This window comes from Eptatretus burgeri, chromosome 5 (genome assembly GCF_056783735.1).
Source record: "Eptatretus burgeri isolate ZD-2024b chromosome 5, Ebu_testis_v1, whole genome shotgun sequence".
NCBI classification, from domain to species: Eukaryota; Metazoa; Chordata; class Myxini; order Myxiniformes; family Myxinidae; genus Eptatretus; species Eptatretus burgeri.
The window spans coordinates 101,931,490-101,946,489 of record NC_140965.1 but is presented as its reverse complement, the minus strand read 5'-3'; the positions used below and the strand labels follow the sequence as shown (position 1 = coordinate 101,946,489).

Genomic DNA, 15,000 nt, shown 5'->3' with positions numbered 1-15,000 from the left:
CAAAATGAGTACCAGTGTACTGGTATTAGAAACACCGCATCAGCGGCATAGCCGCGTCCCGAACCAATTATGCAACCAGCAGCCGTAATGCTGCACTCGAAAGAAAGTTCTGTGGAGTAACGAGGACAAGATCAATGTACAGTCAGATTCACTCTTTAATCACATGTCCTTGATGACATTCAAACTTTGCTTTCTGACATGCCAAATGCAATAAAATAAAAAAAACACAAATCATCAGTTTCAGTGATTGACTGCAAATAAAACACGAAAACAATATCTCGGCTACCTTGCTTTAACAGTCGGCAAATGTGAACAAAATTTTTTTCAAGAACTAAACGGGCAACATCATTTGTGCTTCATGTATGAAATTAAATGTACATGCACATCAAATATTTATGAGTTGTTCAAAAAAACAAACTCTTCAATTAACACCTATTCTAAATATTGTAACATGCAAGCGATGGAGTTCTCAAATTGCATCAAAACGTACTCGTAAATAGCATGGAGTTGATGACGTACAGGTTTTTGAGAATACCGCCACACGACTTGGAGAACCCGACAAACTTTACCCATGACATCAAACATGCGTACATGTCATTTAAAGCAAAACAAATGAAGGTTTAACAATAATAACACCTCCACTTGTACTACCTGTACAACTTGTACTACCTGTACCAGAGCACAGAGCCTGTGGTTAAGCATTTGGTTCACTGTGTCTTTCTATCCCTTTGTGATTGAAGGCCCGGTCACACCTTGACGTTTTAGCCAGCGATGGCAACGTATTAAAATGTATGTAAAACGCTGGCTGACGTTGAACTTTTGATGTTTTTTTTTAAGATTCGGACGTATTCATAACGACTTAGTCTTATGTATAACACATTGGTAACGGACACAGAACGTTTCGTTGTGTTATAGATAACTTATACCAACGAATGCTGAACCTGTTGTCGGCCTACACAACCGATGCACAACGATAGTATAACTTCGGCATAGCGCGTTGCACGCATCGCCGACGATGTCGTGACGTAGCCTTTTAAAAGGCTGACGCACAACGATTCGAATCATAACTGCCATAGAAATGGAAGTGTCAACATCGCGGTCACACCTTGGCGATCTTGCCAGCGTATGCCGACCTAAGAAAAATGTGTCTAAAACGTTGGGGCACGTCAAATACGGTATGAGTAAGTTTGGTATACGTGAGTACAACGCTAAAGTACGCTATCATACGTCGTAGTAAGTAGAGTACGTCAAGAAATTTTAAACATGTTCAAAATTTTACGACGTACTCGGCGTATGACACACGTTCCGCATGCGATGGGGATAAGTTTTACACACGATATGTGGACGCTTACACACGTCCACAAACACTACTTATAAGCTACTCATAAGTCGAAACACGTCGCGGTAATGTCTTTTTTACGCGAAACTTATTTCTAGCTTATGTTTGACGTGCTTTGAACCAATTCTTTACGTAGTCCCAACACACATCGACGTATGTAGACGTATTCCAATGACGTCTTCCGGTCGACAAAAAAAAATAAATGAACGTGTTTCTAACTTACAACTGCCATATAAAGACGTGTTCCCAGCGGTTTTGGGAATTGGTATATAAAAATGCTGCTCATAAAAGGGGAACCCAACAGTGTTTTCGAGTCCTTTTTGAGTCGATGTCCATGTCAGCAGTAACAGTATCAGTATTAGTATTAGTATTAGTATTAGTAGTAGTTTGTTCATGTTGGCAGTAGTAGGTGAGTGTGAGGGGGAGGGTGTGGGTTATGATGGATCGTCCTTGCGTTTAACGATTTAACGATTTAAATGATAAACTCAACGATTTAAATGGCTGCATCTCCACTATTGAAAGTAGACACTTGCGCTCAACAATTGGATTTTTTTTACACTCAACGACTTTTAAACGGTACCACACAGCTAGTTTCATTGTTTACAATGAACGATTTAAATTGCTGTCACTCGCCTTTGTTTTTTGACGCTGGGGTTTGGAAATTTGAAGCGTTTCTTCTGAACGTGTTAAAACTCTCAAACTCGACTATTTTAAATAGACGCTGCCGATGGACAATTGGAATCATAGCCAAGCTAGACATCGAAGTGTGAACATCCTCGTCATGCCGAAGAAAAGTTTGAAGAATGCTGCAAATAAGTGTCCTGGCCGTGGCCGTGGACGCTGACGCAAGGACGATCCATTATACCGACGTCTTTCAGCCTATGAGTAACTTAAAAGTAACGTCTGTCGATGTGTGGCAACGATCGCGTAACGTGCCAACAACACGTTAATCATAGGTTAGAAATAAGTTTCGGGTACGCTAAACATTACCTCGGCGTGTCTCAACTTATGATTAACTTACAAGTAGCATGTGTTGATGTCGGTCAACGATCACAGACCGTTCATACAACTTGTGGCCAGCGTAGCGGAACGTGTGAGTCATACGCCGGCATACGTCGAGAAATTTCAAGCATGAAAAAATTTGAGGACAACCAAAAAGTACAACGTTTAAAGCCAACGTACAACGACGTATGGCAGTGTTTTTCAGCGTGCTCTCAATGTTATCAAAACTTACCCATAACGTATTCAACGTGTGCCAGCGTTTTAGAAAAAAAATTCAAAAATCGGCATAAGTTGGCTAAAACGTCAAGGTGTGACCGGGCCTTGAGGAACGACTTGATTTCAATATGAATTTCATATTTTGAACACTGTAGAACAGGAATCATGTCATAAACCTGCAGTTTAGCAGGACTTTGGCTCTGAATTTGGCAAATTGTACAGTCTCATCCCAATTGCACATGCACATTCACAGGATAGCAATTGCTTCATTCAGTCTGGCAGTGAAACAAAATTGAAAGTTATTCCAAACAGGAAGCTTACTGTTTGTACGGACGTAGTAAAGGACACAAGCAACAGGCACGAACAACTAATTTAATGTGTTAAGTCAGGTGATATCAAAGACGGTGCATCAACGGCGGGAAACTTACTAGTCAATGCCTTTCCCCCTCCCCCCAACAGCCTTTAAAACTCTTATTTTATTTCAATTTAATGATATACTTGAACTCTGTAGAACACATTGGCTTGTTAACACTTCCAAAAACCTTCCGTTTCACAATACTTTGGAAAAATTTTAAGCCGTCTCGGCCAACCAAATATGTCACTCGTGCTCTCAGGGTGGGGGAACTTCTAGATTGCTCTTCTTATTCTTCTCCTTCCAATAAAGGCCCATGTCCTTTTTCTCAAGACTGTGCAGGGTAAAGTGTTCTGTCAACTCTCTAATTCATTTTGCCTGAATGTGAAGCTTCAGTGCAGCAATGTGCGTAGGATCTTGCACAAGCAACGGCAGGACCCATGCGAGATTTAAATGTGATTATGCTCAGTTGTACATGTATTTGAGTTGTAGATCTTTCAAAAGATTAACTTTTTGTTTGTTTGTTTGCTTAGCTTTTGGAGTGCATTTCCTCGACGCTTAAAGAATGGAGTGCAAAGGTTGGTTCAAAGCAGGAGCAGGAGGTGAGTGACACTACAAAGCTACATTTTGTTTGAAAATAATTTCTCATTAGCTTGTCTGAAACACCCCACCTAATTGCAACCCTTCATATTAGAACCAGGTAAATTGTGGTTAAGCACTGCAAACTTGACACTCACCAAGTGCATATCATTAACCAACCAGTCAATCAGGATGGTGCAGAGGTTAGACACTTCTTTTGACCTGTCTTGTCTGGATTTGATTCCTGAAATGTCTAAAATATATGATTGGTGTTTCGCAGGCAGGGTGTTCCAACAATGAATATGCCAGCCATTGGATGGATCCTGAGCTTGGGATGTGTCTGTTAGTAATAGCTGGTGGATATTAAAGATCCTACTTTATCTTTTTGACAAAGAGTAGACCAGTTATCGCTAGGACCCTCAACAAATTCAAAATTGCTGCATTTAGCAAGTGGTCTGGGCTTCATCGATATCCCTCGACAGCACGTTACACTGCTTGCTATCTCAGTGTTGTTGCTGTCTGATCAGCAGCTCCGACACGATGAATAAATGAGTGTACCCAGGTGTTGGCACGTTACCTGTGAACAGTCGTCAGCGTCGTCGTTGTCATCATGTATGCAGCACATGACTTGCTGACTGCTGGGTTGCGTCGTTGCTGGAGGCATGCCAAGCCGCTGTCCTAAACTAACCTCACATGATCTGAAACCAATCTCATTACATGACTCCCATACATACATACATACATACATTTCATCACATGATGCATTACTTGGTTGGCCATTAAGTTGGCCAATTGGAAAAGGTTTTGGTTTCGCCCTCTTTGCGTTCTCATCTGAACCAACATCTCATGATGGTTGGAACCCATTTAAAATCCTCATATGTCATGTGTTTGTATATTGTCTATTATTGTTCTGTCTTGCATGTTATTTATGTACCAGCTTCAAAAAAAGGTTGAGATCAACAAGTAAAAAAGGTGAAGAAAACTTTTCTGAATAGTCAAAATGGTTTAAGTTGTTCGACTAATCAGATATTTTTGTGAGTTCTCGTGATGATTTTGTTACCTCCGTCACCGAAGGTGGCGGTGGTTATGTTTTCACCCCTGTTTGTCTGTCTGTCTGTCTGTCTCTCTGTGAGCAGGATATCTCAAAAAGCTGTGGACGGATTTGGATGAAATTTGGTGGAGAGGTTGGTTTGTGACCAAGACGAATTGATTCGATTTTGGTGAAGATCTGGATCCAGATACAAGAATTTTTAATATTTCTGAAGTGATTCTTCACCATTGAGAGAGAGGGCCAAAAAGGATATATGGCGTGAAATCTCAAAAAGTTTGACGGATTATGACAAAACTTGGTGGATGAGCTGGTTAGGTGACAAGAACAAGCCGATTAGATCTTGGTTATGGTCGGGATTCAGATCCGGCCTATCAGTGGGGTACAACACGTAAACTGTTCAGCCTGGCGGACATATGTGCTCTACCGATTGCCATTCTAGTTTCGTCATGTTTTTAGAATATCAGATGAGCAAGGCATGTTTTTATGTAATAATCCACTCATCCCCCCCCCCCCCACTCTTCCTCGTACTCTTTTCCTTTCACTCTGACACTTCCTCTCATCTCATTCCTTTTTCTCTTCACTTCTACCCCCATTGGGTGCATGCTATGTAGATAATTCCTTAAGGAATCATCTAATGCTGTTATTATGATTGCACATCATGAGTCCAGTGCTGGCAGGATGGCCTCGAGGTACACACAATCTCCTCTAAGCTGTCTAGCCTGGGTTTGAATCTTGACCCAGCTATAAACTCTTGTCGCAGTGTTTCACAGGCAGAGTGATTCATCAATGTGTGTGCCATCCATCAGATGAATGTTAAACTGGGCGTCTTGTCTGCCAATATTAGTTGCGTAACGTTTAAGACTTCATGGTGTCCTTCGCATAGAGTGGGTGCACTATCGTCAGCACCATGAACAATTACAAAATTCCTGCCCTAACTACTGCTAGGAAGGCAATGACAAACCAGCCAGCATAATCCTTGACAAGAAACTGCTTTGGCAGCACCAACGCTCTGCAACAGAGAATGGTACATCATGATCAGAAATCTTGAGTTCAAAGATTTGTTTTCAAATGACTGTATGATAGGACACGGTTGTTTTTAATCAAAAGGTTACCTTTTTCCCCCCCCCTCATGTTAGTTGTAAATTATTTTGCATTTTTTCTGTTTGTAGGTGTTGGAGGTGAGTCCATGTGAACGCCCATGTATGGTGAAAGCGGAAGACAGAGATGAGTTGAAGATAACAGGTAACTGAATTTTCACTGTTTACAAGTTATGTTGTTAGATGCGAAATTGGTTGCACGTCCCAATGAAAAGTCCATTCTGTTCACACAAGGCCTACACATGAATAATTTATTGCTTGCAGGCCCGATATGCAGTAAGACAGTAAGGTGTTCGAGGGGTTGAGTAACATGGGCATGTCCTCCTGTCCTGGAGGTAAAATCAAGCAGTGATTCTGGATTTTGGAATTTTCACCAAAAGGGCATTGCTGATAGACTGTGAGTCCTGTGGAAATCCAGGGTTTGGGGGGGGGGGGTGGACAGAGCACAGAGAGCACAGGGTGCAAAACCAGAAAGGAGGTGGAAGAAGATAGAGACCACCAAACTGTCAGCAATGGCAAAGTTTCAGACCAATAGACTCAGCTTTGTTATGGGAGATTCTAATGATCTTGAGGCCTTGGTTTCCATGGCCTCACACAAAATGAGCAAGCTGTGGATGAAGGCCTTGCAGGTGGAGAGAAGTTCAGGTGTGCCAAGGAAGGACTTTGACAGAGAATGCCCAGTCGGCAGCTGGCTTTGGAAGCCCACTCAGAAATGTGATTTATCCAAGAAAGATCATGGCTGATAGTGAGGATTAGAAGTTTTAGTGACTGAACTTCTTCAAGAGGATTGTTAAGAAGATAGATGGGAAGGTTCGCCATGTGCTTCTCTGTGTGTGCGTGTGTGTGTGAGAGAGAGAGACACACAGACAGACACCGAGAGAGACCGAGAGTGGCACAGTCTGAGAGTCCATTTTCAAAATGTTTCTGAGCCAAAAACGACTTCTCTTCCAATGGAACTGCATAATTCACCCACTGAATGCAAGAATATTTCAAATTGTCTGGAGGCCACCTTGCAAAGGAATAATATCTGTGCACAGTTTTGCTTTATAGTCCGCAGAAAAAATGGAAACTAGAGAGTTCATAGAATGAACACTTTACCCCGTGCAGTCTTGAGAAAAAGGACATGGGAAGGGTCTTTAAACATCGTTGCTTATTGTGTTTCCAAGCACGATGTATATTTCCTTTGAGTCGCCATTTTTCTGAATCCCTATAGTGTTGCGGACCAGGGGTCGGGGGTGAAGAAGACCACGAGGGGTGAGCGACCTCAGATTCCCACCAGACTCTCCGGAATCGCAGGCCGTCGCACACGAATATCTTTGTGACGCGGCGGGTCGCTAATCGACAGTGAACGCCAATAACTCGACCACGTGACTTGTGGTGCTCCGTCTGATACCGTTTACCTAAAGGTCACATAATATAACTAGAGGGGGATCACTCGGTAGAGTGCAAAACCTCCGCCGCCAATACTGTTGGGTCACTTAAGTGAACCTGATATCCTATTCATTGTAGGTCTAAACGGATTAGACTCTACTGAACCACGATTGAATAAACTAAACTAGATCGACGCGCATGTAGAAATGCCAAAAAAATAAAATCAAAATTTTTTTGAAAAAAAAGTTGCAAAATTTGTTTTTTTCTCTAACAAAATTTTTTTTGGGGTTGGAAATCAATGAAAACATGTAGAAATGCAAAAAAAAATTCAAATAAAATCGAATTTTTTTTTTCTCTAACAATTTTTTTTTGGGGGGAGGGAGGGTTGGAAAACACTTAAAACATGTAGAAATGCAAAAACAAAAATTCAAATATTATTGGCCATATTGGACTATTGGCCGCCATAACGGCCATATTGGACTTTGGACCAAGTCCAGAATCTAATAGCATGATCCTTGGACCATACCGAATCCCCCCACCAAGTTTCTTCGAAATCCGTTGAGGAGTTTTTCCGTAATACTGCTCACAAACAAACAAACAAACAAACAAACAGACAGGGCTGAAAATAGTAACCTCCGTCCATCTTCGATGGCAGAGGTTAATTACCGGGAGACACACCCTCGGTACGCACGTGCTCAAACCGGATCATCTTACCAGATCAGATGCAGCCGAGCGTAACTGCCAATAACGTACCGGTGAGGAAACAGATTGTTGGGAATAACGTCCTGGCTAAACTCGAGTGCGACAATGCTGGACCAATGGAGGAAAAGACAAAAACGAGCTGGAATATTTCTACACAAAGCATTTATTTACAATCAAGTGAGGAAAGGTATGTGGCATATTGAATTGGGTTTATTGGTATATACAGCAGGGAAAGCAAGGAATTCATGGGTTGTGGCAAAAGGCAAGCAATTTATAAAAGCAGACACAGAGCAATCTTAACTTGAACTAGAACAGGTGCCAACACACACACACACACACACACACACACACACACACGCACACGGAAGATTATATATAACCCAGAGAGAGAAAGCAGATGAGGATGAACGGCCTCCAAATACCTGGTGTGGTCGGCGGACCAACACAACCCAGTACGCTTAGGGGGAGGAATACTGGTGGTGTCTAAGGTGTGGTGTAGTGCAATGTGGGGGGTGCAGTGTCATGCCAGAGAAAAATGGGATTGCGAGTGCCAACAGTAAGTTTCCTGCATGGAATGATTTTCAATTTTGTTTGACCGCCAGATAGGCAGACAGGTTGAAGGAATTAGTTCACTGTGAGCGCACATGCACGCTCTGCCCGAGACTCCCTACAATTTGTTAAATTCAGAGCCAAAGTAATGTTAAACTGCAGGTTCATGTTCCAATTATTGTTCCGATGTTGAAAATATAAAATTCAATTGAAATTAAAAGTTCCTTCATGATGTAGACAGACAGACACTGAGTGAACCAATTGTTTAACCACGCTTTTCGCTTTGCATGCTCAGGTTTAAAAAAACAAACACCTTTTCTCTCTCACAATTAGGCCATTCATTTACTTTGCAGTGCCGTGAATCGTAAAGCAGCAGTTCCGCTGGCACTCACATAAATATCTTTGCAACAAGGAAGTGGACATTGTTCATTGGATTCAATTCTGTAACATTGCTTCACTTAAAATACTCTTCCATTTGAATACATTTTCAAGCTTTTTCATTTGGTCACAAGTTTGTGAGAGGGCTTTCACATGTTCTTTCTTCCACACTGTCAATGACTGCAAAATTGTTCACCATTCATGTGACGGCGGCATAAACTGCCAAATAAGGTAATTCAAAGTGCAATTCCTGGGCTATTTAAAGATGCCAATTATTTGTTCGTCTTCGTTTGCATGCAGCCCAAGGCTGCAGGGCAGCATGATTGGATGAGGGTGTGGCTGTGCTGTTGATGCAATGCCCTCTGCTGGTTGGAGCAAGAATTTGTAATTTGTCACTGCCTTTCACACTTCCCTCTCAAACTCAAATGTAATCAATGCTTGTGCCATTGTCGTGGACATCGTTAGCCCAAGATTATTTAAATCGATACGTGTGTGTGTGTGTGTGTGTGTGTGTGTGTGTGTGTGTGTGTGTGTGTGTGTGTGTGTGTGTGTGTGTGTGTGTGTGTGTGTGTGTGTGTGTGTGTGTGTGTGTGTGTGTGTGTGTGTGTGTGTGTGTGTGTCCTCCATAACTCCTGAAACTTTGCATGCATACAAAGGGAACTCCAAGGTAATACACAAATGAAAATTGGGGGGTTAGGTTAATTTAAATTCCCTTTTTAAAGATAATTAAAGGCTTATCTCCATGAAAGGCTTATCCTTGGTCAGCCCAATTTTGCCTCACAGGGGTCTTAGCCACCATATTGATTCAGCCTATTCAAACATGCCTTTCCTTGGAAACACGATCTACTCTCACGGACTAATTAAAGTATAAAATCAAAATATAAGGGTATGTTCTTTTGAACATATGAGTCCCCGAGGTCCATGAAGCTATCGTTCTTGTTGTTAACGGCCGTTATGGGAACACGAAAAAGGGGCTAAACGTTTAAACGTGTATTAAACAAGCAACATCATCCTGGTTGGAATCTCGCAATATAATATATTAGGGCGATTAAAAATACCGTTTTTTCCTCGCATCTTCATGTCTGTCAAAAAACCAGTGTCAAGGTGCACAACTACAGCTCATAACCTATCCATTGAGGTGTTTTTCGCCCCCCCCGCCCGCTTTCCCGTTTTCACGCCACTGTCCACACAAAATTCATCAATCAATTCTATACAGAGTCCGGGGGACTCAAATATTATATGTGATTTGAGAATCGGATCTTGTGGACCAAATAAGCATCAAAATTTGGAGTGAAATCTGAAAATTTAAACAAATTTGCGATTTTTATAACTAAGTGTTTGTTATTAGTTTGTGTTTGTGTTCAGTCAGGTCAGGTTCGATCTGTGACCTGCTACAGGTACCATGTAAACCTGTACTAACCTGTTCCATGGTCGGGTTGTCGGCGACTAAACCGTCTCCCCCACCAGGTTTTCTGGTGAGGAGGGTGTTTGGATATGGACACCCAGCAGGATTAAAAACAAAACCTGTCAAAGGGCGGAGGAGCTCCTTGTGAGCCAACGGCCATCCATATCTAGTGCCCAACTGTGTCTGCGGACGTCCTCCTGCAGTTGGGTTACTTCTTATTAGGAGGTTGGTGGCAGGATTTGCACTCTGGCCACCGTAAAACCCTTCATTCCGCAAAACGCAAAAACGCAAAAAAATCTGAAAACCCACTCCGTGGGAGTACCTCCTGTGCAGCTTCCCTTCGCAGGGCAGCTCACCGGATGACGGGATTGGGGCAAAGCCTTCGGGACTCCCAATTTTTGATGATAGGAGGGAAACCACGGGGTAACATCCCTGGGTCAGATTGCGGGAGAGTGTGTCGGAGTGGTGCTGAGGTGTCGTCCACCAGACGGCGGTCTCCTTGGGTTAACCTGAGGCGGTCCCTTCGGGTGGGTGCCTGGAATGTCCTATCCCTAAGAGAGGATGATCACCTGTCTCTGTTATCAGAGCTCAAGCGTTTGGACATCGGGATTGCAGCTCTCTCTGAGGTTCGGAGACCGGATTGCGGTGAGATAATGGTGGGTGGTTACACCTACTATTGGTCTGGTCGCTCTGATGGTTACCATACCCAAGGAGTTGCTGTAGCTGTGTCCAATAAGCTGACCCCAATGATAATTGAGGTAACACCGGTCAACGAGCGTATTATGAGATTAAGGATTCGTCACTCCTTGGGTGTCATTTCCCTGGTCTCTGTTTATGCTCCGACTGAGGCGAGTGATCTCACCGTGAAGGATGCATTCTACGCCACACTCGAGTCTGTGGTTGATCAGTGCCCCAGACGAGATACACTGGTAGTCTTGGGGGATTTCAATGCATCGACTGGAACTGATAGGGATGGTTATGAGGTGTGTGTTGCTCCCCATGGGTCAGGAACTATGAACCAGAATAGCACCAAGTTCCTTGACTTTGCAAGAAGTCATGGACTTAGGGTGGCTGGTTCATGGTTTCAGCGCCCACAAGCTCATCGCTGGACTTGGTATTCCAACGCTGGCGGTGTGGCAAAGGAGATTGACCATGTCCTCATTGACGGTCGTTGGAGGATGATCCAGAACTGCAGGGTCTACCGGAGTGCTCAGTTCCTCAATACTGACCACAGGCTTGTTGTAGCAACTCTAAAGCTGCACCTTTAATCCTGGAGAATGGTACTATCCCAGCCAAGGCTGGATGTTGGCAAGCTCAGGGAAGAGAGAGTAGCTGAGGAGTTTGCGAACAGGCTGAGTGGACACTTGGGGGGTCTGGGTGCTTTGGGGGGTCCTGAAGAGTTGTGGAGCGCCTTCAAGACCACCGTCCTTGATGTTGCCGGTGGATGTCTTGGAGCTCACCGCAGGGCAAAGAAGAATTTTGTCTCTCAAGGGACACTGGACACCATTGACCAGAGTCGCAGGGCCAGGCTGAATGGCAGAGCTGAGCTGTTCAGGGAGCTGAAGCGTAAAACTGTACGTGCACTGAGGGTGGACAAGGAGGCCTATGTGCAAGGAATCTGTGAGGGGGTAGAGCATCACCTGTGGACAGGTGATTCTCTTCCCGCTTACAGGGGAATTCGCGCATTATGTCCATCCAAGCCCATCCCTCGGAGCACTGCAGTTCGAGCAGAGAGTGGTAGGCTCTTGACAGAGGAGTTTGAAGTGAAGGCCCGCTGGGCCGGTTACTTTGAGCGGTTGTACCAGGCTGATCCCCCAGCTGTCGGGTTGGACGTCAAGGGTGTTACAATCCCTGTTGCTGACCCTCGAATCAACTCTGGTCCACCTTCGCTTGTGGAAACACGGGCTGCGGTGAACCAGTTGAAATGGGGCAAAGCTCCAGGGATCTGTGGCATCCATGCCGAACTTCTCAAGGCTGGTGGAAATGCTGCACTCGTGTCGTTGCATGCAGTTTTGTGCTCTGCCTGGAACACAGGCATCATCCCAACTGACTGGAAGAGGGGCCTTGTTGTCCCTCTCTAGAAAGAGAAGGGTGATCGCCAAGACTGCAACAACTACCGAGGGGTGACGCTGCTCTCAGTGCCGGGCAAGGTCTTTGCTCGGATAATTCTTGATAGGGTTCGCCACCATCTGCTTGAGCACCAGCGTCCAGAGCAGTCAGGCTTTACACCAAAGAGGTCAACGATTGACCGTATCCTTGCCCTTCGTGTCCTCACCGAACGCAGACGAGAGTTTCGGCAGGGGCTACTTGCAGCCGATGTTGATCTCTGTAAAGCGTTCGATTCAGTGAATCGGGATGTCCTCTGGAGGATTCTTGGTCTTCGTGGGGTGCCACCAATACTGATCGATCTGATGTCTGAACTCTACTCTGGTACTGAGAGTGCTGTGAAGTGTGGTGGTACCATCTCTGACTTATTTCCAGTTGTTACTGGAGTTCGTCAGGGATGTGTACTGGCCCCCACACTTTTCAGCACTTGTATGGACTGGATTTTAGGGAGGATGTCGGAGAGATCAAGTTGCGGTGCATCGTTTGGGAATGACAAGATCTCGGACCTTGATTTTGCAGATGATGCAGTCATCTTTGCGGAGACTTTAGACATCCTTTTGGGTGCCCTCGAGGTGCTGAATGAGGAGTCGGAGCCGCTGGGATTACGGGTTTCTTGGGTCAAAACTAAGATCCAGGCTTTCGGTGACATCTTGGATGCTGCTGTCCTGTCTGTGTCTGTTTGTGGTGAGGATGTTGAGGTCATGGAGAGATTCACTTACCTTGGCAGTGATATTCATGTCTCTGCTGGCTGCGAGTCAGAGGTCAATAGACGTCTGGGTCGGGCCTGGGGAGTCATGGATTCACTGGATCATGGGGTGTGGTGCTGCCGGTACCTGTGCGGGAGGACAAAAGTCCGAGTCTTTAGGTCCTTGGTACTTCCAGTCTTGCTCTATGGATGCGAGACTTGGACTCTGACCAAGGATCTGAGACGGAGACTTAATATCCTTTGGTTCCAGGTCTCTTCGGAGAATCCTTGGCTATCGCTGGTCGGATTTTGTGTCCAACGAGCGGTTGCTGAGAGAGACTCGGATGAGATTTGTTACCTGCATAGTCCGTGAGCGTCAGTTGCGGCTGTATGGACATGTGGCTCGTTTTCCTGACGCTGATCCTGCTCACCAGATTCTCTCAGCGAGGGAGTCTCATGAGTGGAGGACGCCAGTGGGCCGACCACGTGCCTCGTGGTTGCAGCAGGTTGACCATCATCTCAAGGAGATGGGGATGGGCCTGGCATCTGCCTGGGGGATGGCCAGACGGAGGCCCCTGGAGTACCGGCGGAAAGTGGACGCAGCGACGCGCTGTTCTGGCACATGCTCCCATACCTGACCTGACCTGTTTGTTATTGAAGCAAAGCATTAAACTTAACTTTTTCTACTGTTCAGATGATTATAATGAGTGAAGAAAAGATTAAGGAATGTGCAGAAAGTGGAACTTCATTGAATACAACAAAAATAATTAACCAGTGGGATCGAAGCTGCTTTTGCAAGCTATGGCAATTCAGTTCACAGAGGACCTTTTTGTTTTGGCAATTGCAAACGCAGTTTGTGTTTTTTTTTTTTTCCACCCTTTGTGCGATCTTCCTACTTTATCAAAGATAAATATAAACCTATTGACATACCAATAAAACTTCCAACCTGGAATCAAACTTCACGTTCCAAATTCCGCCATGTTGGTTTGTCCTCGCAAGGCATTGATTGACATTTTGTGTGCTCTGTGTGGGAATTGAATTTCACGAAGTTTTTACTTGAATTCTGCATTTAAAGAACTACATTTAAAGGTAAGCCTTTGTGCCTCTCCTTTTCATGTATTTTATCTGTGCGGAACTTCATACAGCACCTGTTAATCGATGCATTATAAATCCCTTCTCCCATCGAACGGCACAGCATCCTGTCATTTTTAAATGAATGATGAGCGACCGTGTGATCATTCGATAAGCTATTGTTGGGTTATAAAATGAAGCGTTTCATACTTGTGTGGTCATGCGAAAAGCAACTTTTACACAAAATACAGTACAGGGAGTCTCCATGTTCTGAACAATCGTTCATCCATTCAGTCAATCAAATCGGGTGTGCTTTAGAAAGGTTATGTTGTTTCTCTGTGAGTTTCAAAGCAAAATAAACTTGATAACACCCGATTTACAGGTCGTTTCCCCTTTGAATGTGCTTTCTAAATTACAGAGCCCAATTTCTCCTTCTTGTCACACTACGATTGGCTGCTGTTTGTCTATCTATTGGGTGGTCGCTAGACTACCCTTATTCTCAGGTTTTCCGTCTGTCTGTATGTCTGTCTTTGTATGTAATGGACAGCTCTGGAGGCCAGAGTAGTCAACCAATTTTGATGAAACTTGACCGGTAGGTTCATACCAGGATCTAGTTGTATGCTTTTGAGCACCGTTGCTATGGACGCCACCGTTGCCGAGCAATGGGACTGAAATTTTTGAAAAAATCCGAATTTTTTTTTTCTTCGAAAATCCAAAATCGGCTTCCGCACTTTTATGTGCACTATAATCAACCTCTTTGTCAAAAAATTTCAGCCGATCCATCAAAAATTGTATGACTAGTATGTAATTATATAGCGACCACCCATGTCGCCTACCGGTTTGTAATTTTATGTGTGTGTGTCTCCTCCATAACTCCAAAACCATGAAACCTTGCAGCCCCAAACTTTGCATGTATGCTAAGGGACCTCCAAGGTAATGCATGAATGAAAATTGGGTGTTTGGGTTGATTAAAAACATGCTTTTAAAGACAATTAACAGCATTATTAAATTGTTATCCTTGGTCGTCTCACTCTCCCTCGCTGGGGTCTTAAAATTAACATTCAAAAATCTTCTTCTCCAGAATGGCTTGACAGATC

General features: G+C 44.1%; 1 protein-coding gene across 5 annotated transcripts in view; it reads left to right on the top strand.

The window, feature by feature from the left end:
* The window catches only part of GCLM (glutamate-cysteine ligase modifier subunit), a 37,936-nt gene that overhangs the window by 3,821 nt on the left and 19,115 nt on the right, over nucleotides 1–15,000 (top strand). For all 5 annotated transcript variants that reach the window (XM_085883241.1, XM_085883237.1, XM_085883240.1 and 2 more), the window contains 2 exons: nucleotides 3,443–3,511; nucleotides 5,709–5,781. In XM_085883241.1, coding sequence (XP_085739367.1) covers nucleotides 3,443–3,511; nucleotides 5,709–5,781 — 142 coding nt within the window. The remainder of the gene's footprint in view (nucleotides 1–3,442; nucleotides 3,512–5,708; nucleotides 5,782–15,000) is intronic.